The sequence below is a fragment of the Struthio camelus genome, chromosome 15 (genome assembly GCF_040807025.1).
Source record: "Struthio camelus isolate bStrCam1 chromosome 15, bStrCam1.hap1, whole genome shotgun sequence".
Classification (NCBI taxonomy): domain Eukaryota; kingdom Metazoa; phylum Chordata; class Aves; order Struthioniformes; family Struthionidae; genus Struthio; species Struthio camelus.
The window spans coordinates 18,500,261-18,525,192 of record NC_090956.1 but is presented as its reverse complement, the minus strand read 5'-3'; the positions used below and the strand labels follow the sequence as shown (position 1 = coordinate 18,525,192).

The 24,932-nt window shown below is 42.3% G+C and overlaps 1 protein-coding gene across 8 annotated transcripts in view; it reads right to left on the bottom strand.

Annotated features, from left to right (window-relative positions):
• CREBBP (CREB binding protein) overlaps nt 1-24,813 on the bottom strand; it is a 103,465-nt gene extending 78,652 nt beyond the window's left edge. For 6 of the 8 annotated variants that reach the window (XM_068909196.1, XM_068909202.1, XM_068909197.1 and 3 more), the window contains exons 1-2: nt 24,588-24,813; nt 8,074-8,786 (exon numbers count right to left, since the gene is read on the bottom strand). In XM_068909196.1, coding sequence (XP_068765297.1) covers nt 8,074-8,786; nt 24,588-24,672 — 798 coding nt within the window. In that variant the 5' untranslated portion in view covers nt 24,673-24,813. The remainder of the gene's footprint in view (nt 1-8,073; nt 8,787-24,587) is intronic. The other 2 variants (XM_068909200.1, XM_068909204.1) reach the window with 2 other exon arrangements.
• Nucleotides 24,814-24,932: the final 119 nt, after the last annotated feature.

The following is a 24,932-nucleotide window of genomic DNA, read 5'->3' as shown; positions in this document are numbered from 1 at the left end:
CAGATCATAATACTGGCTGTTCTGACACATTTCTGTACATTTCTAATTATAGGATTCACAAAATATTCACAGCTCATTGTCAAGTACAAATATTAAATTTATCTTTAAGCAAGAATTTTTTAGACCAACCAGAAAGTCTATCAGCAGAAATGTTTCCGTGCAATAGGATCTACACGTGCAATTAGGCTTTATTAGAGAAATCACTATGATAAAGACATTTCTAAGTAACCAGGCACTTCGTTTAAATAGGCAGGCTTTCCTCTTTCTCAACATGAGTCACGCGTCTACTGCGTATTTTAAAAAAAAAAAAAAGAAAAGAAAAAAAAAGCAGCAGCAGGAAGGTATTTGAAAACAGCCTGAAAATAAGAAACAAACCATTTCAGTCATGCCTGTGAGTAAGGACTTGGAAGTTCTTTTTAACGTTTTCATAAACCTTCTAAAACAACACTGGAAATCTTGCTTTTAGTCTGTGGCTTCTGAAAAACTGGTGGATCTGTGCGTTTTCACTTCCAACAACTTCTTTCAATACACCACTTAGAAATAAACACTGTTCCAACAACAACATAAACTGAAGAATTATGAGATACTAACCAACATGATTTAAAGTTGGCGACATAGTATTTAAGGTTTGTGACGGGTTACTGCAGTTGAATATAATGGTGCAATTCTATTCTGAAAAGATACCATAAAAATCGCATTTTTGTCAACTGGACAACAAGCCACTCCAAAAGCTCAGTTTACAAGGATGGGTGGTTTAAGTGCCTGAGTTGGAAGCAGACGGGAGAGGAAACCAAGCTGTGGTTTGCCCCCATGAAGGCTGACTGCTCCGTTTCATAAATTATTTTAACTTACAGCATTAGAATCAAACTGAACCTACGCTCCTGCATAAACAATCTGCAGATGGGAGCCAAGCGACTATCACTTCAAAGATCTTCAATGACATCACACAACTCAAATGAATTTAATAAATAGTTCTGCTGTACTAGAAATAGGAGACAACTCAATTTCAGGTGCCAGGAGTAATAGCTGTGGTAAGTGAGCTTTTCAACTCACTGCATCTCTTTGATGTATCAAAGGAAATTCATCTGTGGAGTAACACTTCACATGGTCATGTTTCAAAACAGAACTGCGCTTACAGATATTTAATTTTACTAGAATACAGTGAGTTTTGCTGTTATGTGTTTCTATATATTTATATTCTACTTTCGTTTGTATTACTATCAAAAGAACGTATGTCTCTGCTCAGTAAGAATGCTGTTTTGGCGATGATGTTGCTGACCAGGGAGCTGAGCAGCTATGGTCAAGTCTGTAAGAGCCCACCAAACCTGGGAAGCAGCACTGTTTGGAATAAGCCTTGGGCAGGCTACTTGTGATTGCTGGAGGCACGGTCTGCAAAGAGACAGTCAGCTTGGCAACCGAGCATGGACAACTTAAGAGCATGAGAAGCAAATTAAGTGCATGTCATGTTAAAGCAATTCAAGTGGATCCAGACAGATTGGAAGTCACCAGAGAAACAAGCAGTACCAGCAGTTTGCTAAAACGCACAGAATTGCAGTGGAATGAGAACATCTTCAGCTGACTTAATTCACAATCAGCAAGCGTTCTACAACTAAGGCTGCTACTTAGCAAGATCAACTGGGAAATCTGTTTAAATAATTTGCTTTATTTTTTTCTCATCACAAGTTTTCTTTACCACTGATTCCTCAAAACATAGAGCCAAACAACATAACTACATATACAGCTGAAGTCTGGTATCCACAAAAGAGGAAACCAATTCTTGCTCTTTAGAGTAGTTTATTCATTATCTTATTAAAGTCACTCAAGATTAATATCCAACACCAAAACATCACTGGGCGAACGACGACATGGAGAAAAACCGTGCGTACGCCTATCAAAGGCGTATGTAATAGATGTACCCTGCTTAGAAACAGCAAAAAAAAAAAAAAAAAAAGAATGCAGTTCATTTAACACCTCGACAACAGAAAATGCGACAACTGGTTATTCTCTTGGTAGACATAAAAAACCGTTTTAGTGTTTTCCGAACTTCTTTAGTCTACACCTTCAGAAGCTTCCCGCACTGCAATATGTACAGCCATGTGGCAATTTTAACAAAAACAAAGGTGTAAACACACACTGTGACAAATGAATGAAGCTAATAGGTTTTCTAAATTAATATGCAGCTACCCAGCAAATCAGATCTAATTTTGGCATGGTTAATGGTATTTTGAACCTGTAGGGTTTTGGTGGCAATTCTACTTGGTACAAACTACCTGGAGAAATCACACACACGCACAAACATAAGGAAAACACAGCACTTGTAATGAGTTTAGATAGAGTTCTCTGTACTGCTTACAACTAGATCTTTTCCCTAAATATTACACTGCAAGACTAACTGACCTGCCAGTCACATCAGCTTTTTTTTTTTTTTTTTTAAATCAGCTTTGCTGCCCAGCAGGTTCCAGCTCTTGGCAATATAAAGATTTTTTTCCCCAGAGTTTTCAAAATACTTGTAATGAAGTTGCTTAAGAACTACAGAAAAGACATCTAACTGAAAAGCAATAATGCTGTAATCATCAGGATTAGATATAAAAACAAAGAACCATTTTATCCTGATTTATCTCTCTCAAAGATTCAGACTAAGATCTGACCAAACCATCCTTTCCACCGATTGGGCATATAGAGCACAATAACGTTTGACTAATTCACATCTTCGGGGGGGGGGGGGGGGGAGAACCTACCAACTAATCTTGAAATAAATTTAGTAGTTTTCTATAGAGAAAAGCATTCTGAAAGGAACCCCCCGACAAGCTGTCCTTTCACCACAGCTTAAAAGCAACGGTTTGTGCAGATTAATCACACACAACTTCAGAATTTCTTCCTAGGTTCCTGTGCACGCTTGCTGGAGCAAGCCAGCTCTCTGAAGTTACTGAAGGAGAGGTGCTTCCTTTTACAGACCTCTACAGCATCACGTCTTAGAAACACAGGAAATGGAAGCGCTGAAGTGTCCTACTCACCTCAATGGGACTTTATTTCTAGGGTACGGGCTCAAGTACCAATTAGGTGAATCACTGCCAAAAACCAGTAACAGGTTGCAAAAGAGAAGGCTGACAACAACGTGGAATAAATGGGAACGTTTCAAAAGGTTTTTTTCCAATTTTGCATAGGCTTTGATAAAGGCATTAGGGAGAACGTATCTCTGCAAGACGGTCTATCTAACAGTGAACCTACAAAAACACAACTTCAAGTTCTAGCTGCCAGGTACGCTGAGCAACGTGAAGACCTCATCGCCCTTACTTGAAAGGGACAGACTCTTATGGCAACAGAAGAATATTAGGCACGGAGCATGCTTGCAATAAAGCGCTCATTTCTATGGAAGCAATAAACCATCTGCTTATTTTTGCCTCTTTTTAAAATGTTCAAAACCTTCAATCTTTGAGGGAAAAAAAACAGAAAAAAATGAAAAAAACGCAACCCTACATTTAAAAAGCTTTTCTAGATGGCTTGAACACATTCTCTTGGCCTTAATGGAATTTAAAAACCAAAAGACAGCAAAAAAGGGGCAATTCTGCTACTGTTGGAAATTACTGTGCCAAGACGACCTTACCCTTTATTTCCCATGTGATCTTTGTTCAAAAAAAAAAAACCACCCTTACGGTCATTTCAGCAGATTCCTTAAAGAACTTCAGCCCAGTGAAATGAAAACTACCCTGTAGTGCTGTCCAAAAAAACAGGGCTATAATCCCATAGTTAACAAGCAAAATTGCTACAGGAAAGGACTCTGGTAGTGAACCAAGTAGAGATATGTACTGCAGCATAAAAGAGACAGATTTCCTCTGTGGTTTCCAGAAGGTCTCAGGTCAAAAACAAAGCAGATAGTTTAAATAACTCTGAAAATGCAAACTATACAGTCATGGCCAACAAAGACTTCAATTCCTTACTACGGTAAGCTGTCGAATCTTTAATTCATAGGCTCTTTTCAGAAACTACTCCATTCCCTGTTTCCAAGAATATTACAGACTATCAAGAACACCACATTATGTAATCCCAAGAAAACATGACTATAATTTTAATAGCTATAGTTTAACTTGTACTGACAGGTTGAGTCTTCTGGAGGACCATAAAAAAACTAGGAACTTCCTTTGGTTATGTCTCTATTAACTGAGAAAGTGTTTTGCTTTCATCTCTCCCTATTGATGGAAAAGCATCTCTCCTGATGCCGGTAACTTAGGGCCTTGCGACACTGAGATGTGGTTATTTTTCAGTCCCTTCTCAATTGGCTACAGGTAAGGTTTACCTGCCTCCTTCAGCTCATTCAAGATGCAAGCACCACGGCTCACGAGTTTGAGTTGCAGGGATTACTTCTGGCTTACTTCCCCTTCTTTGTAAGGGCTGCCTTAAAATGGCAGCTCCAGTTTAAAATTAACCACACTGGCTCATGATGCCCCAAATGAAGTGAATCTCAGTTACTTCCAAGAGCAGGTGAAGGGATGAGAGTCTAGATTTTTTTTTTTTTTTTTGGCCCTTGTTAGAGAGAACGAGTATATGAGTATAAATACATACCACGGGGCGGGAGGAAGGGAGGGAAGTGGGGAAAAAAAAAAAGGAGGGAGAAGATTGACACCCTGGACTTTCCTTGATTAGTCATTTACTAGAAAAGGACTACAGAAAACTATCAAGGAAGTAAGATCTTGCCCGAGAAAACCGGCCCCAAGCTATACAGGGTCACAAGACTGCTGCCCACTGCATAGAAACCCACCGCACCGGGAAAGCCAGCCCTCTCAAAAGCCCTGGGCCAACCCTGACGTGCAAACGACACCCTGGGAAGCACGAGGACCGCCTGGGGGGAGGTAACTTTCCATAAAACCCCCTCCCAAAGAAACAATTTCATAACCAGCGTAAGAAAGCTAATCTGTCTACGGATTCTGGGGGGCCAGGTACGCCTCACTGAACACCTTCGCTTCATCACCAACTCTGCTGCCTCCGGGACAGAGGGAGGGCAGAGCATGCAGCAGCTCCGTAGCATCCGAAAGGGCTGCTGCGACAGGCCGCCTGGGCCGAGGCTATCTCGGCAGCCTACGTAGCTCGAGGAATCTGCAGTTTAAATACACTGGGAAGGAGAAAGTTTTCAGTACAGGGATCTCAAGAGACAACTCGGATACGTAAGAGAACTTGAGCCTTCCTTTCAAAACACCGATACGTTTAGATGTTTGTCAATAGATTAAAAAAAGTAAAACAAATGGAGGAACTACAATTTTACCGAGCTATCGGGGTCTTGGACAATCCTAAAAAAGAACAGAGAGAACAGAAAAAGAAATCAATGAGTTTGATCAGTGATGCAAACCAGTAACTTTAAACCAAATGAGAAAATCTTGGTTTAAGGAGTTCTCTGAATCTTTTTCCCTGCATTTGTATTTCATACCTCCTCCCCTTGGGATATATTGCTACAGTTACCAGCTGAAGAATTTGCTTCCAGCCTTCCTACTGTTCTTAGAGCATGATGGCAGCTACCTTTTAAGCAGTTTAGTCAAGCTATGCACATTCACTATTAGGTAGATCAGCTGCCTCACTATTTTTATTGCTCTTATTTTTGTCATCAGGGAACAGCAGGTGAAAAACCAAACTCTCATTTTCCTTCAGCAGAGATTTCAGTTTCAGAAGAACAGACAAAATTAAGTTAACGCTGAAATGAAGTTAGCAATACAAACCAAAATGTTTATTTGCTTTTCTTAAGAGTTTTCCTTTCATCAAAACTAGAACATCAATAAGGGAAAAAGCTAACAATCACTGTTGATGATCCCATTAAGACAACAAACTAGGGGATGGGAAGAGGCTGGAACAGGATAACAATCCTCAAATGCCTATTAAAGAAAATGGCAAAAACAGAGAACACTTCCACTTGTCAAAAGATAATTCAGGGAGTAAGAACTTTTTCCAAAACTGGAACATGAAACATTTGTGTAAAACATTTTGTTCACTTGCTCTCTCAGTAAAAGAAAACTAAGATGTAAATAAAGAACTTCCTTTTTTTTTTTTTTTAAATATAATGCTTTTAAGCTTCATCTCACTTGGTATGAGACGGAACCTCGGAAAATACCAAATCCTGTATTTTTTCCAAGTTTGTCAAGTTTTAAATTGTTTTCCCTTAAGTGCTAGCACCTTCACAGAAACACTGTTTTATCACTTACGCTCTACCATTAAATAGTTCTAGTCTTTTCAGTCACAAACAGCTTTGCTTCTAAGGACTTTTGAAACGTGTTTCTGAATGTGTTATTCTTGCTCCTTTTGGAAATGCACTTTTTTTGGCGACCTTTTGGAAACGCATCACCAGCGCCTGAGCGCAGTATTGCATATGAGGACAAACCCCAATGATTTATACACTAGGGGCACTTCCACTATTCTTTTCCAACACATTCCTTGTTCAAAATTAACATTTACTTTGCTTCTTGAACACGTGCCAAAGTCCAGGTCGTCCTCCTTGGCTGGTGCACTTTAGGATCCCATTTGCAGCTGGCTTCAGGCTAAGAGCAAAGTCACTGAAAAGTGGAATTTGAGTCCATGCCTATTCCCCACTAGGGGATAAACACTTCTTGTTTAACAGAAATCAAGATATCATAGAACCACCCCCGTCCAGATTCGTATGTCCTCCTTCAGATGAGGGCCTCAGGCAAGTTCCTTTGCTTTGGGGTAATTCTACTTATTTGAGTCAGTACGCACAGAAAAGCTGTAGTTTTACCACATAATCACATCGCAGCTAGAGACGATCTAGTCTAAAGAACTTAAAATACGTAAATTAACAGAAATAAGCCAGATAATTAGAATGTGTCATTCTTCACACAAATTTTCAAGAAAAACAAAAGAAAGGGAAGCTTATTTCTTTCTGTGAAAAGACCAATCCCGCCACACAGCAAATCTGGTCGGATTCAGAGGCCAGAAGTTGCTATGCTCACTTCCATATTCTATGACCTTTATCCAGATCATAAAACATCTCTTCCTTAACCAAAGGGATCCCTTTCAGTGTTCCGAGAAAACGCTTTTTATTTTTTATTTTCAAAAACTGAAATGGACTATACAGTACGCCACAGCGACGCTCACTTTTCTTAAGAGAACACGACTCATACTTGGCTTGCTTTTATGTCAGGCCATGCAGCTTCTTCTGTGATTGGTAACACATCAAAGAATTAACGCTTACGTGTTAATACATCTCCAGTCATTATCTTGTTAATTTAAAGACAGAGAAAAGATCAGAGACGGTTATCTTTTTCTACATATCAGAACAGTGTTTTTGCCATCAAAACTCCAGGAAGGAACAGGACCAAAGCAGCACAGACAAGAGATGAGCACACTGCTATCCAGCTGAAAGAGGAGCAGCACCCAGAACATTTCTCTAATCTCATACCAGGAAAGTCAAGACCTAAAAAACAATGACTATGTCAGGCAGGAATCAGAGCAGTGCCCCAACACAGAAATACACACTTCCAGATAAATATATTCTCTGCCCCAGTCCGCAATGACCACCAAATTAGACTTCTTGCCCAGACAGTGCCCTTCTACTTGCCCAGAGTTTGCATTAGCTGGACAACCTCAGCGAAATTGAACATTTTCGGATCAGAGCCTCTATATCTGAAAAACATTCACTGCATGCCTGTTGACAGTGGTCCACAACAGAAAGACCGATTGTTACACCTCTCCATTCAATCCGGAAGCTTTTCTCTAACAGATTTCACAGTGCTTTATAAGATGTAGTTGCCTGGCTCCTAAAATGAGATCCTGCACAGAAGTAATCACTTGCTCCCTTTTTGAAGGATTAGGCTACTCTCTCCCAATTGACCCCTCTAAGAGACTATCCAACTTTTATCAAGGGTGATGTTTTTAAAATGAGTGCTTTCACTTCTGATTAAGTCAGAAATAGTGCTTCAATTATCTTGCTTTTATGGTATCCCCTGGAAACTGGCAACTACAGACTCAAGAAAGTATACTTTTTCATTTCATTCCAGAAGAGTCTAAGTTTGCTATACATCGGATTGGATTAAAAAAAATGCGTTAAACAGAATATATTAAATTATATGTACATACTTTTGTCATTGCTCCTGTCTGTGCTGTGTTCAGTCCGGTGTGACCAGCCATCTGTGGAGATACTTGGGTTAAAGTCTCTGCCAGCACACTGCCTGCATTCCCCTGCATGGCAGGGGCAGAATACTGCATTCCTGCTCCCCTTCCTCTTCCAGCTGCCCCAAGAGATCCATTCATTACCTGCCCTTGTCCTTGCTGAGGTTGATTCATTAAACTGTGACCAGAATTACTGTTGAGAAGGCTCTGGTGTGTCTGACTGAAATTAGTATTCATACATATCCCAGGTCCAGTCTGTGATGTTGCAGGGCTGCTCGTCACCATCCCCACTTGTTTTTGTGCTTGAGAGTTCAGTGTTTGCGATGCAGGTGTGGTAGGTCCAGAGGTGCTGGCTGCTTGCTTCGCCAGGCCTGAAGCAGAAGAGTCTCCCTGGTTTAAAGGGCTCTTACCCATAGCACCCAGATTACCGATATTAGCACTGTTCGGCTGCCCTTGAACTTGGCTACCAACTCCCTGCTGCACAGGGCTATTTGAGTTCACATTTCCAATTCCTGGGTTTAAGGAAGAGCCGGTGCCTCCCCTCAGAAGTTCAGAAAGTTGTTTGTGTTTGGAAGCTGCATCTGGAACAAGGCTCCCGCTGCTGTTTAAAAGGCCCAACTCACCATTGGGGATCAGCTCATCGGGAAGATCATTTTCCAAGTCAAACAAAGATCCAAAATCTACAAGTTAAAACAGAAACACAGGTAAGAAAAATGTAACAAAAACTGACTAAAACATGCTTCTACATCCCTTTGTCCTAGTTATAAAAATCCCTGAAGGGTATTAAGGCGCATCTTCCCCGAAGTGCCACTACTGCCACCGAGCGAGCGAGGCTCACCGTGACGTGAATTCCAAGGCCTTTCAGAAAGCGCAGTCATCAATGTATACCACATACAGATTGGTCAGTGTTTTACCTTATACTGTTATAAATGGTTTTATTGCAAGACTTTTGACAAAGCATTGTACCGAAGCTAAGAAATTGACTGGGCATGAATACCACCATTTAACCTTACTGCTAGATTGCTCTTGTTTTGGCTAAAAGAAGGCAGCAGAAATATCAAGCTTTTCCTATTGATTTATACTCCCAAAAAGGACTATTATATCACCTGCTCTGACCTCTCACGTAATTCCAGGCCACTGCATTTCACCCAAACATACCTTCAACCCCGTAATTTCTGTTTGCGTTTGGCCAAAGAATGTCTTCCAGCAAGGCTTCCAATCCCGATCTAGAGATAACAACCGCTTTCTCCGGGAGCGTGGTCTCAGTTTCACAAACAAATGCGTCCAACATCGGTCTCTAGTCACTGATTTGTATCATGATCTGCTAAAGATCCTGAAAGGCACTCAGCATTTTCTCCTGGTAATCGCTCTTGAATTGAGTCACTTCTCAAGCTCTGAACAGTTCAGCTCACCACATCGTTTCAAATTGCGCTCCATCTGCCCTGCCCTCCTTTAGCCTACCCACTACTGACAGAGGCGATCCACGCTCTCTCCTGATGGCGGGGGGTGGAAATCAAATCGTCATTAAGCCACCTGAAGGAAGTGCTTCGCCTGGCTGGAACACCCAAACGTCAAACTGATACAAAGTCAGATTTCCTTGAGGTTTTCAAATCAGGGGCAGCTCAGGTTCACTAAGATGTTTTATTGCACATTGTAAGTAGCACGCGTGTAACAATGTTATTTCAGTACTAACTAAAAATAGAAAGTTATTTGTTCTTTAGAGTTGTTAGTGGCATATAGGTACTTTCATTAGAAGGCAAATTATATACGAGGACAAGTGTACACACCAACATCAATAAAGTAAACAGGTAAAGCAGACTAGCCTCAATTCATCAGAGCAGCTTTCAAAATCAACTCAGCAGCAAAGGAAAGGTTTCCCTGTCCAAGGACATGATCTGAAGCAACCACTTTTCACCAAAGTAAGAAAACCGAGAACTTGTCCCCTCCAAAAGCCAGCCCTGAAAAAAACCCTACTCCCTCACAGCGAGCAACATTACAAGCCAAAGTTTTTCAAGGCTACAGTAAACAATTTTAAAAAAGGAACCCCAAATACTTCATTCTTTTAAAGTTTAATTCATACAAACTCTTCAACCATGAAAAGATCACGTGCAAGGTCAGATTGCAACAGTGCCACACAATCATTCAGTAAGTGGCAACTGGAACCACACTATGCGCATTTAAAAAACATAACCACCACTTAACTTTTATCACGAGGCTAGGACATACTACAAATACATTCAAACATGATATACATTGCCGGCATTCAAATTTTCAACTCACCCTAACTGAATAAAACTGAATAAAACATTTATTTGAGTAAGCAATGCAACGACCACTGAACTACATCTTCAACCTGCCCAGTAAACAAACAAAAACGTTAACATCCCTCCTGTTTTGAGGAGCTCATAGCAGCGTCTCCATTAAGGGTCTACAACTTGCATTGAATCCTTATAGCCTTCCACGACACGGGCCCCAGCAAAACACACCGCAGTTCAGGAACAGATCTCCTACTCCCTTTACAAGAAAGCAAGCAACAAATTAATGTTTTCTTAAGTCGGTTTTGTTCATTAAAGTATCCTTAGCTTCTCTATTTCCTACCTTTTCCTTCAATTGTTTAATTCACCCTGGCAACTTCTCTTTTACAAAATTTCACTGTTTAACTATGCTCTTTTCAGTGGTCACATCATCTTTCTCTCTCCTTCCCTCGCAACCACCTGACATTTATTATGCTGCAATTTGTGCCTCTCTCTTATATGTTTCGGTCTACTTTTCTTCCTCTGAAATTTCAGCATCTTTAACTCAATCGACCCTTCCATTCAGCTGCATCCCCATCTGATGAAAACTGTCGCAGCCATCCTAGCTCACTGGGAAGTTAAAGGTTTACAACGCTCGCTCAAGTTACTTTCCTAAACCCCATGAACAATATTTTTCTGAGCTTCTGCACTAAAATTATTAATACTTTATGAACAAAAGATGAGGGGGATGGGGGAAGGTCCAGGAGGAACAGAGGAGAAGCGGGAAAAAATGCAGAGGGGGAAGATGTAGAAAAAGAGTAAAAAAATAGTTTAAAAAAAAAAAAAGTGTTTTCCCAGTCATACTTCAAAACTGCAAAACAGAAGAAAAAAGGGTGATCGCCACCATTACTTAGCAGTCACCTTCCCCCCTTTCTCCAGTCAGCGGCCTAAAGCAAGCGATCTGGCGCTCGGTTATGCTGACTATTCACAATGCCCACTAATCTAGGGGACTATGTATAACTAATCCATGCTTTCAGCTTTTTCCTTTGTATCTTTGTAATTCAGCTTCCCCACTTGTGAAATGGAGACGCATAATTCTCCATGAAGCTCACTTTCAAGAAACGGGATGTTACAGTACATGCGCTCAAGTTTTCTTGTTGCGCCAGCCAACCTCTTTTAGCAGTGCTGTCAGAGCCAAAGACTGGAAATGTTTTTGCCATTTACCAAAAGAGTGAAGAAAGCGTTCTGGAATATTGCCTCTTAAAACCTAAAATATTCTACCACTCTTCAGCTCCTGTAAGAAGGCTATACATTAGTGTTAACACGGGAAGTTTACAACACTTCCAACAGGAAAATAAAAGCAGAAAATAGCTTAGCATAGTGGCTATGTAAAAATTCACCGAGTAGTCAAATGTTCAGAAAATGATTAAGCTTTCTGGTTTTATATTTTAATTAGAGTTGTGCACATTAAAACACAGCAACATATAAGGTGCATTTTACAACAGCTATAAAATACAACAGAAAACAATTATCTACTTAAGCACGTCTGCAACAAATCCACAAAGAAAAGAGATTGTCTTGGTAGCGATATATTTGTATATATCTATATCTATATATATATATATATAGATATAAGTTTGCTATAACAACAGGGTGGCCCATTTCTGATGGTTAGGGAAGTGAAAAGTGACCTCTGTCCCCTCATCCTCATAAAAAGAACATAATTGATCACATTCCTAATGCTTCAACTACTTCTCTTTCTCAAAGTCAACAGTAGCTATCAAGAGCCTAAAACCAAGACATATCTTTGCCTTTAATTATATTTACTGAGGCAACACACACCCCGGTCAGCCTACCTTACACAAAAATACCTACCTTGAAGAGACCCACCCCAAGTACCGAGTATTGTACCTGTTCCTGCCCTGCTCAAAGAATTAAAAGAGCTACAAAAACATAGCACATGGGCTGCTCTGCTACAGTAAGAGGAACCACCCTGAACCTTTCCCAAGGATTTCTGAGATAATTTGCCTTTCCTATGCCCACTAGCAAAACCTGGGAAAGTCACAGGAGGAGCGTGAGAACGCAAGTGCAGCGGGACCACCAGGTAAACGAGAGCGAGCAGGCTGCTGGGGGGAGGCAAGCCAGGCTCTAGTGCTCTACCTGTGCCCGGCTGAGAGCAGCACTTAGCTTGCTTGCATCACCACCAGTAACAATTCTGAGTGCACATACACAGAAAGAAATTCAGGGATAACACCCAGATTAGGACTAAAAATCGTCATAGTAGCATTTTATCTTTCTAAAGTTAATCTACAAGAGGCTCAGTTTAAAAAGCACAAATAAAATCAGATTTTGTTTAATTTGGTTAAGTTGCAAGACGAGTTAAAAAAAAAAAAATCAGGTAACTATCAATGAACATTAGATGTTAATATCTGCCCTACATGTTATGTTCAATTATTTAGGATTATCTAATGAACAGGAAGAGTCAAGGTGAAAAGAAGCCAACCATCAAGAAGTCCAGAAGGCAAGCTACTCTTCTAGACTTATGAGACTATCTGCCCCCCTCCCAAGGGCTGTTTTACTTTTTCTTCATACAAAACAGTACTATCTTTTCTTCCAAACCTGCAGCCTACAAGCATGTATCAGAAGAGAAAAAGCGGTCTTTATTTTTAGGAAAGCTAGATTTCCTTAACTCGTAACACACATTCTTACTTCAGCAGCTATCAGGAAGCAGTGGAGCTGACTAAGCCTGCTGAGATCCACCTAGTAGCTTCTTGTGTCTAACACAGCACTTCTGACTCTAAACCTCACACCTTTCGTGATCTCTCAGTTACATAAAACTGCCTCTCAAAAGAAAAGAGGCAACAGAAAGCGTGGGTAACTTGTCTTTCAGCAGGAATGGAGAAGCACTATGCAATTAAGAAAACCTCACTTTTTTCAAACTGATCCTTTTCCAATTAGAGACCTTTGCATTGTTTGAGCATTTATCTTTACTCAGAAGGTAACCACACTCGAGAGATTCTCTTCTAATTTCAGTTTTATGGGCTTAAATGTCACAGCTTTCCGCCTTCCTGGATGACACTTTCCGTAACTGGAATAGAATGTACTTCTTCCTTCCTTACGTTCTCAGGAGCAAGAGGGCAAGTAGAACATTTTAACCTGTATGACTACTTATAACAGGTATCAGGATATTTTTTATGTTGTTAATATCCCTATTCAACCAGCTAGCTTGTTTCAGTGTCACTACTTTTGCCTCTTCAGCTCCTCTAGATCAGCCTGGAGAGGTGACAAACGTTCTAAGCCATTTCTTTACGTGATTTATTGTCTCATATGTGTTACATACAAAGCAGGTAGAACATTATCAACTTCAGTTTCAATTTTTATGGCAGAATCTTTATTTGAGATGTGACTGGGAGTTTTCTGTTCTCAAACTTAGAAGTTGACACTGAAGCCACACGGGAAGTCCCAGTGTATAAGCAGTATTTTCACTGTACCTCTCTTTAGGCACCAACATAGCTGTTACATTTCAACGAGCTCAATCTTGTTTCTTAAAGCGTCTTTCAGTCATGCCAGACACCGGCCGACAAAGCCTCAACAGTTCAGCACTCCACCCATGCCCTAAAATTCGATGTCAGGTAACTCGACTCAATAGCCGCACTGTTTGTTCCAGTCAGCCATTACCACCTGCATTCCAACTTCCTTTCTAGGGCTGACAATTCTGTAATTTATTGTTTCATCAAAGACAATTAGCACATTTAAGGTTTTAGAAAAATTAAACAGTGCATTCACAGAAAATAAAATGAAACAATTTCCAGTAAGGAAATATTACATTAGCGTCTTAAGCTAATAAGGGCAACAAGGCATGCAAAAAGGCAGCAAACTGACATATATCTGACCTTGACTTTCAAAAAAGAGCATCACTTGTTCAAAACCTGCTGCTTAACAGTCAGGTTAAGAACGGGGGATCTGAGTGGGCTAAGGAGATCCTAGAAGCTGGGCTGGGGGTAACAAAAGGTATATCAGAAAGCATCTGGATGAACCCTAATAAGTTATGGCTTGCATAATAAGAGATTTGGATAATTAACTATATTTCTTTCTGCCTGGTCTTCTGCATTTGGGAGGAAGAAATACATTTATAAATCAGGGGATTGCCCAAAATACAAATATATCAATTCACAGAAGCTAGCTTCACCTTTCAGGATTCTAGGTAACCGCCACTAGGATAATTATAACACATTAGCAATTGCTCTCTTGCTTACAGACTTGGAGTCATTCAGGTTGGAAAGGACATCAGGAGGTCTCTAAGTCCCAAACTTCTGCTCAAAGAGGGTCAACTACGGGATCAGACCAGGCTGCTCAGAGCTTTACTCAGCTATCTTGAAACCACCACCAAGGACAAAGACTACGCAGCCTTTCCGCACAAGCTCTTCCAATGACCGATTGTCGTTACGTTGAAAAATCTCTTCCTTATATCCAATCACAACCTCTCTTGTTTTTATGACCGCTGTCTTTTATCCTCCTGCCATGCCCTGAAGAGCCTTGCTCCATCTTCTCCGTAACTTCCTCACAGGCATGGACAGGCTGCTGTCCCCCACCTTAGGTACCCCCACCTCACCAAGCCTTCTCTTCTCCAGGCTGAACAAGGCCTGGTCCCTCCACTCTCCTTACAGGGCAAATACTTCAGGCTCCACAGCGTCTTGGTAGCCCTTCACTGAATTTGCTCCAGCTTATCAACGCCTTTCTTGTATTGGGAATCTCAAAACTACACACGGTAATCTACGTGCAGTCTAACGAGTGCTGAGTAAAGGGGGATAATCACTTCCCTTGATCTGCTACTGCCTGTGTTCCTGTGAATACAGCCTAGGATGCTGCCTACCAAGACCCTTTGGGCCTCTTCAGCAAAGCTGCTCTCCCACCAGTCAGTTCCCTGCCTGTAGCAATGCAAGGGACTACTTCTTCATAGGTGCAGACCTTTGTTTCTGTCTTGGCCACAATTCATAAGGGTCCTTTCAGCCCATTCCTATCAGCCCCCCCTGGATGGCAGCCCTGTCCTCAAACATATCAACGGGTCCCCTCTCCCAGCTTGGTGTCATCTACAAACTTGATGGAAGTGCTCTGTCACCTGCTCCAAGTCACTGATGAAGACATTAATGGTTTCATCATATTAATGAAGACAGTCTCAATATAGACCCCTCCATACCTACCTGCTACTGGCCTCCAGGTAGAATATGACCCATTAACCACTAGCCTCTGAGCCCAGCCATCCAACCTTTTCTTTTTTTTTTTTTAAACCCATCTAGCCATCCATCCACCCAGACTGTAACACCCTAACTTGGATGTAAGAATATTCTGGGAAGCCATACTGAAAGCCTTGCTACAGTAGAGGTAAGCAAAATGCACTGTTCTCCCCTTGCCCACAAATCTAGTCATTTTATCACAGAAGACAATCTGGTTGGTCAGGCATGATTTAACCTTGATAAATCCATGCTGACTATTCCCTGTCACCTTCTTCACATGCTCAGAAATTTGTTCCAAGAGGACCTGCTCCATGTTTTTCCCAGGGATGGAAGTGACCTTGACCAGTCTGTAGGTTCTGGCATTGCCTTTTTGGCTTTTTTTTTTTTTTTTTTTTTTTGAAACTGGACACAACACTTGCCTTCTCTTACTTTCCTATAGCCAGGATTTTGGGGGGTTGGTAGCGGGACTGAGATGTTCATTCTATCCCATTTCCTTTGCCTCTTGTCTTCTAACCACATGTGATTCTCCACAGGCTGTATACTATTCAGAGTAGAGATGCAACTTAGAAGGAATACAGCTCCTAGAATTAGTTTAAATCCATTCTGTGCATCTCAATAACCAAAAGGGACACTACCCATTCAGAAGCTAGTTAATCTTAAGAACAAACTAAAATAGTTTCAAGCTCTTATAATGCCTCCCAATCCATTTTTGACAAAAGACTTCAGCAACTAAGCAACTTTTCAAAACTGAAGCTTGTTACACAAAGCAAACATATCAAAAAGTTAGTGACAGAGTTTTGTTTTCTTCTAACCTTTATTACAATACTGCCAGTAACATCAATTCAGTCTTGAAAATCTCCCTGACACCAGCCTGAACAATAGATATACTAGTCAGGATGGAAAAACCACATGTACCTAAATCTCCAACACCAGAACTAGTAAGGTGTGTGATACCAGAAAATAACTTCTCTATACAGAAACGATCTACTGCTCTTTCTCACCTCCCTGAAAGCAGAATGGTGCAAACTGAAACTTTTATTTGATTATACTAAGTTTAGTTCCTAGACTCTCTTTCTCGCTCCCTCTTCACTTGTATTTTGTGCATCACCATGCCATAACCCCAAGTCTCTCTGCTGTACTTATCCAAACCATCTCCACTATCCCTCTTTTGCTGTGCTCACAGTGAAAACATGCTTTGTGTTGAAGGTCCTGAAAAACATAAGACATTAGCTTCTTTCAGAAATAATAACTATTTTCAGAACTACTACTTCTACCCTTCCGCCCCCCAAAAATCAGACATCAGCTGAATAGTACACTAATAAAAATATGAAGTACTACACAAGGGCACACTAACTGCAACTGGTACCAAAGGTAATATTAAAAAATAAATATGAAAAATACATTCAGATGAGAAGCTAGTCTCGCCTCTCCCCAGATGCCAGAGGGAAGGAAAAAAGAAAAAAAAAAAGTGCGTGGCAGAGGAAGCCCAACGCTAATCAGGGTGCTCACCCTGATCCGCTCTGGTACTATCAGCTGGAAAAGGATGGATTAGGTTTGCTTTCCTCCAGCCCTACAGAGCTTCCCCATAACTTTTCTTCCTCTTAATTGCTTCCCAAGGTGTCTTTGCTATTTTGACACTAGCGCTGCGTTTGCTCTGGTGAGGAACTGCAAATCCTACCCAGTAGCATCAACACTACTGACACGATTATTGTCGCATTGCATCTGGCTACAAGGCTACATATAGTTTCAGACCAAAAGGCTTCAGAAGTTTTCTTTACTGTAAGAGCAGAAATCTAAAAAGGAGGAGGACGAGCAATCTGCCTACAGATTGGGAGACAACTCTGCACTGGTAATATTAGCTTTTCATTCAGAAGATCGTCCTGATGAAGAGAAGATATTTTAGGGTTCTTGAAGAATGTTAATGGAATTGAGGTTCTCACTTTCCCATCCCATTACAAATGCATGCATCTTCTCTGTTGCCCCGTTTTAACGGCTCACAAAACATGTAAGTTCAGGATGCCCCTTTAAAGAGGAATTATCTGAGAATCCTATAATTAAAAGCAGGTATGCTTGCTGGAGGCAGCATGAAGTGCACCGTCTGAAAGTGCACTGAGAGTGTCGGCAAGCAAATGCCTTCAGTTTAGCTCACACAACTGACAGAGGCACTGCTTCATGTTAAAGCTGTGATACCTTCACTGCACACCTGGAAAAAAAAAATCAGCAGATGAACTCAAAGGTGTGAATTATTTTCACATGTAATTCTTAACTGTAATGTTCCCTGGCTGTAGATTTATTAAATACATAGCTCTCAATATGAGGTCTTTCAGAGTTTAAATTGTTTAGTCCTCCATCCTCCCCACAATGGCATCACAGCGGTGAGAATCCCAAGCTCAATACTGCCTTTTCGCTCAGACTTCTCAAACAGTCTCTTCAGCTACACAAGTCCTTCTCTGCAAGTTCTCATCTTTATATATCTTCTGTAATATAAGCGCAGAACAGGCCTACTTGTGTGAAGACTGAAATAGCAGTGATTAATATGCAATTGAAGTAATATTATGAAACATAGAAAAAAATTAAATACTGTACAAGATCATTATAAAACAGGCAAGTTTTATGTCTCCTTTATGAGGTATAATAGCTGCCAAAATTTGTGTTTCCTTTATCCTTGTTTTAATGTCATTTTTCCCCACTGCTTTTGAGACCAAATTTTAAGTGAAGGGTACTTTACTTGGTAATTCGCATTCAGCTGTGCAAGAACATACAACACAAATAACATACCAAATGTGCGTAAGGAAGCAACAACAGATACGCACTTGAAACTAGTGCCTATTACATTTTCACTCTAAAAAGCTTCTAACTATAGTCGACTGAATAAAAAACCACCAATGCTCTCACTAACCTGTTTCAACGTAAAGCATGAATTTCGGTGAACTGAGGCTGTTATGAATCATTCTCGTTAATACTTTCCTTAAAGGAGTCAACGAGACTTAGGGGAAAAACAACAAGAGCAACAAGCTTTACAGCTACTACAAAACAGATCCAGCTTCAGTACTTGGTAATCTCAAGTTTCTTGGTAATTTCCATCTTTCTTCTTCGTCCCATTAGGCGAAACTGCACAGGAGATGACATAGAAACTATGTCATCAGCAACATCCACTAAAATAGTTATCAAAGGACTGGCAGTGGTAAAGTTTGGGCAGAGCGAGGAGAGAAGTTTGTGCTCTTCAGGTTTGACATATATGGACAGGGGCTGGACTATGATACTCCATTTGCCTTTTCCAACAGAAAGTTGCTGGCCCAGACTACTGCCTCAGAGACGTCTAACAGCAGCAGTGAAATTAATTTCTACCTGTGAGACCGGGAGGCATATCTGCTAGAAAGAACTCATTTCGACAATGCTGTCTCGCTGAGGAAATCCCCACAGCATTAAAGATGACCTTCAGAGAAGTAAGAGATTACTTTACACATACACATCTACGTATAGATATATATATACACACACACACGCGCATATATATACAAAAGACGTTATTGCAAATCAAAGATACGGTATTTATCAGATGCTCCAAGTTATGGCAAAAGATCCTTTTTTCTTAAAGGTGGAGAAAGGCAAGATAAAGCGTAGCTTTCTGAGCACTGCATGTTAAAGGCAGGTTCCGAGTTACATAAGATTGCAAATTAGCAGTGATAATAGAAGTTTCAGTTTTCCTTTCATTCATGCTAGGATTCTGCAAAACTTTCAACGCTATTTGTTGAAACACCTCTATTAAAGACCATTTTCCAAATAAAAGATTTAGGTTCTCTCTGTAACTTAGCCATCTGAACTAACATACGTTACTAACATACGTTAAAGGGAAGATTTACAAAGCAAAAATTCCGGAAAGCGTAAACCAAATTAAGATGGAAGTGTCAGATTTCTAAGTTGTCCCACATGCTTTTGCATTGTATAAGAACAAATCCTTGAATTTTTCAAATCCACCAATTTCTCATCAGATTGCAGTATTTTGCTAACAGAGCAAGGTTTCTGTTCGTGTTCTTCTCTATTAGCAGGCAGCAACAGAGCAAAACCTCCAATAAGAATAAACACCCAAAATAAGCGAGTTGTTTAATCTGAAGTTGCAGATACAGTGGCAAAACACCACAGCATGTTGCTGCGGAAGTAATTAATGGCACTGGACTATGACTCTGAGGAACAGGCAGCCAGAATAGAAAGTGAATAATCTGCAACAGAAAAGCGAGAATTATTTCACAAGCTGTCAAGAGATCTCAGGGGTACAGCAAAGCCTGACCCTCTGAGCGCAGCCTTTATTCTCGGCTGGTGTTGGCAGGGCTTCTCCAGGAGCTCTACGCCACAGCACAGGACAGCATTTCCCATGTTAATTGCAAGCCACTGAAACGAACAAAAAACCACAAAGAAAACCGGTTTGATAAACTTCCGAACATATACACAGAATTAGCACTTAAGGCATGGAGTGGGGTCGGGGCGGGGGAAGAGAACAATTGTAAAGCATGACCTAACCACCCTGTGGACTGTCACAGAAAATCAGACCCATCTGATCAACTGCTTCATCTTATGCAAGCGTCAGTGTCAAACTCTTTGGAGAAATTTGCAAAATCCCCAAGCAGTGAGAAACTACATCAAACCTTGCTATCAGTAAGGCTTCACGAATTGGTTCAAATGAGCTACATTAGAGTTTAAACAGCTGAACCATTTTCTAATCTCACACATCTCTTAGCCCGAACTACAACCGCAGGCATAAATTTACGCAGGTCAGTTACTTAGGGTGCAAAAAGTCATCTTTCATCAAACTCAACACAGCTCACAGCAAACATTTTTGCTTGGCATCATAATCTCCCTCCCGTCCACCTCCCCCTCCATCATTACACATTTATGACAAGTCTTAAGAAAGAGTATAGGCATAAAATATCACACTGTTTTTTCCATCCTGGCTAGTTACGGTGGAAGCACCACAAAACGAACGACAGTCTCGTGAAACAATTAAAACGACAAGCACTCCCTTCACCTAGATCTTTTCAGGGCAAGCATTTCTTCCCCTCCTTTTCTGCTTATAAATCCAAGCCTATTCACCTACTGAAATTATCCTTTTTTTTAATCTAAGGGAGACAGGGAGAAAGCAGATGTAGCAAAGGAATTCCTACTGTTATATTGCACATACGACATTTGCACAAAAGGCAAAAAAGCTTTTACACGTGCCATGTACAACAAAAGTATGCCGATTAAATAGGCTTCCATGAAACTTATCAACTATATGCAGGAACGACCACTTCTAAAAATATGTATACAAGAGAACATGAACAAAATCTGGTTTTTGATCACCGAGAAGAGAGGCCATTTGAACTCTTAGCTAAAAACCTGAACATTTGCTTAGAAAATCTTGATGGCTTTCATTAAGCCATTTCAATTTAAAGGTGGAACATCTCTTTTAAAGCTAAAAACTAAATCCATCAATATACACCTACCTATTTCTTTGGCACATTGCAAAAGAGTAAGATCAAATCAAGCTGTGCATTGATACATAAGCTCACTACTCCCAGTAGCTTACTGGGAGTTAACCAGAGTCCTACTCCTTTCACTACGTACAGAGGACTGTGTGACAGGGCCAGTCTTTCCTCAGCTTTAAAATACACACACCACAACGCTTACAGGCTGGACCGTAAAGACAACGTGAATTACCAAAACGCTCGCTTTGCGTCTTTTGCAGCAGGCATACTGTTTAACCTGTTTATGTCCTGAAGTTGTGAAAAACCACGAGAAAGTGTGAGGTTGAAAATCCAGCTCTAACCGACTTTTGAAGCCGCTCATCCCACCTTCTCTCCAACTTCACCTACTTTAAGAATATATTAACTTATAACTCAGCTAAGGACACCCTCTGCTCTGGCCCAAATTATGATTTGTCATTTCTGGAACAAGCATATTTCTATAGCAGCAGAAGGCTGCAGGGTACGTAACAAACACAGATAGACGCGTTACGTGCCATGCACGTAACGGCAAGCTCTCTGCAGAACCACAGCGCACGGGCACCCGACGGACGCGAGCTTTGCTGCTGCTTGATCCAAAAACATCTTTCACAATCTGTGCTCAGAGCTCAAAGCAGGACCAGCTCAAGAACTTTGCTGGCGTTGCTCGTTTGGCAGGATACCGTGAACTGGCAGGATATACAAAGTAATCACGACGCTCAATGTTAAAATAATACTCTGCAATAACTGAAGTTACTATAATTCTACTTTTCATATTAGTCTCTGGTTTATTCTAAAGCAACCCAGATGAGAACGCCTCATAAGATTTAAACGAGGTACAAATGCTTAGTGAAGAAAACTAGTGGGTATCTAATAAAGTAGCCATTAGACAAAAGGGCTAATCTACCTGGCTACATACGGGAAAATCTCGCCCGTGAATATTCTTATCATATTAGCCAGCTTGTTGAATACTGAACGGCAACGGCCAGCGGAGCCGGTAGCCATGGGTCTTCATCAGCATACTTCATTGACAGAAGCAGATTTCAGAGTTGCCCTGGTGCTAACTGTTACGACACCTTATGATATACATAGTATACGTTTCTGCTATCCTTTTCTCTACTCCCTTCTCTTAGATCAGAGATTTGATTTAGCTATTTAACAGGAAAGGTCATATTTTCAGAACGTAAGCAAGCCAGTTTAAATTGCACAAACTTAGCTACAGTAGGCTAAGAAGCTATTTTTACCAGAAAGATTAAAGGGAACTAACATTTACCCTGACAAAAGGAATTGCTCAAGATCACCGCATCAAAGCATCAAGTGAAATATAAACAAGAGCGAGCAGCTGCATTCTGCTGAAAATTCAGGCCTGCCACCAGACCCTTCACCAGCACACCACTATACTCATTTCTAAGCATTGGCAGGATTGATGCCTCGTTATTCAGCAACAAAACTACACAACTGGGCCTAACACGATGTCTTTTAAAGCATGTCCCAATCACGCAAGCCGCGGCATCAAACAGCTGGGGTTTATGACTGCAATTACAATTCAGTTATCCAGGACACAACTTACAGCTTGTTAAGTAAGGGCACGAATCTCAAAACTATCTACCCAAATCTCTCTGATTTAAAATAAATAAAGAGCCTTCCATGTTGCAACGACTTTTTTATTTAAGCCTCAGTGCAAGAGAGCAGCCTGCTTTAGGTTCAGGACCAGGGATTTGATAGAAATCACTACTCAAACTATTTGTATTGCCTACTACAACACATAGAAGAGTTCAGCAATCTTTCAACAAGTAGTATTAGCTGCTGGCAACAAATCTTAAAAAAGAAAAAAAAAAGAAAAAGAAAGCAAATTGAGAAAAGCACTTTTAAGCACACAAACATCGCTTGCACCCTCAAAGAGATGCTTCCCCTCCCCGAAGAACACTAGGATCACAACAGAACACAACCGAAATACTCCTATTTGTCAAAAACACAACCTGAGGTTTTCTGTCCTTGGTGACCAAAGGTCCTCTCAGCTGCGCAAAACTTTATGCAGATACTCAAGTTTACATTTCTAGTGCTCCACAGAGCTCACCAAGACGCATTAGAACTTGCTGAACAGGACGTAATTATGACTGAAGCGTTCCAGAACAGACCAAGGCAACGGGGAGGGGGGGGAAATAAAAGAGAGAGAAAAACCTGCTTCAAAGATCCTTTCCTGGCTACCAGTAGCCTCTAACGTGTCTATTTGGGCAATTAAAGAAAAACTGTGTTTTTCTGAGTTACTGCGGTGCATTTCACAGCACCTTCTGCATCAGCCTTCACTATGATATTCAGTCACTTCCACAAAAAGGGATTAAAGTAGTTCAGTCACAAGACCTCACCCAGGTATTCTCTACCCATTCTTAGTCTCAATATTGCTTCTTTTTGGTATGTTTCATTTCTTTGCAGTTTGGGAAGAAAAAGATTCCATTAAAAAAAAAAAAAAAACCCAAACCCACAGACCTATCTATAAAACTACTGCCAAACGCAGACTGAGCAAACTTAAAAAAAAAAAACCCACAGAGTTTATCAGCTCCATTACGGTAATAATTTTTTCAGTCTATAGAAACATAGCAGGCATAGCGTGATTAACTTATCACTGTCCCTTAAACGAGATTCATTAATCTCCGAGAACCGAAAGACCCGTCAAACATATCACTTGTTCCTATGCGGCCCCCGTGTTGAACACTCGGGACACTTACAGAAGTAAGTGCACGCACGCCTGCGTTTCTGCACACGTGCGTATTTCCAACGGGCAGGCGATTACTGGAAACGATCGTTTTGATGCATTTTATTATCCACACCCCCCACGACGATTTAAAAAAAAAAAAAATAAAAAAAGGAGAGAAAGAGAGAGGCGCGCACCGAAGACTGCACGACACCCGGCCAAGCCGCAGCCGCCCCGAGCCCGCCGGCCGTGTCGTCACGGAAGAAACCCCACAACTTCAGCGCTGCGAATTTTTCGACACAAAAACGCTGGGCGCGGGCTGGGCCCCCACCGGCGGCCGCGCAACCCGGCGCGCAGCCGGAGCAGCCTCTCGGCAGCCCTCGCTCCGCCGCTTTCCAGGAGCACCGACCCCCCCCACCGCCGCCGCCGCCCGCCCCGCCCCGCCCCGCGGAGGCAGCGCGGGCCGCGCACCCAGGCGGCTCCCTCCGCCCGGCCCCGCCGCCGGCCCGGCCCGGCTCCCCGAGCGCCGCGGCCAGGCCGCCGCTATTTATAGCCGCGCGGCCGGGACGGGAACAACCGCGCGGCTCCCGCCCGGTAACTTCGGCCGCGGGAGGCCCGGCCGCGCCGGCAGACGGCTGCGGGGCGCCCGCCCCGGCCGCGCCTCCCCGCCAGGCCGCGTCCCACCCCCGCCGCTCGGTGAAGCCGCGGGGAGGCCGCTCCCCCCCCCCCCCCCCGCCCCGGGTAAGCGGCCCGGCCCGCTGATGGGCCGCCGCCGGATGGCCGGGCCCGGCCGCCGCCTCCGTCCCTCCGCCCGGCCGCCCCCGCGCCGCCCCGCGGCCCTCACCTGTGCTGTCGCTGGCGGAGAAGCCCGGCGAGTTGAGCTTGGCTCGCTTGGGGTTGGGCGGCCCGTCGAGTAAGTTCTCCGCCATGGTAGCCGGCTCGGCCGTGGCAGCCCCGCCGGGGCCCGCCGCGCTCCCGGGATCGGCGGGCAGCCGCCGCCGCCGCCGGAGAGGAGAGGAGGAGAGGCGCCCCGCTCCGCTCCGCTCCGCACGGGAGCCGCGGCCGAGCAACAGCGCCGCTCAGTGCCCGGCCGGCGGCGGCCCCCGCTCCCCCATGCCCGGGCCGGGCCGCCGCCGCAGCAGGCCGCAGGGAGGAGGGCTCGGGGCGGGGTGGGGAGAGCCCAGCGCCC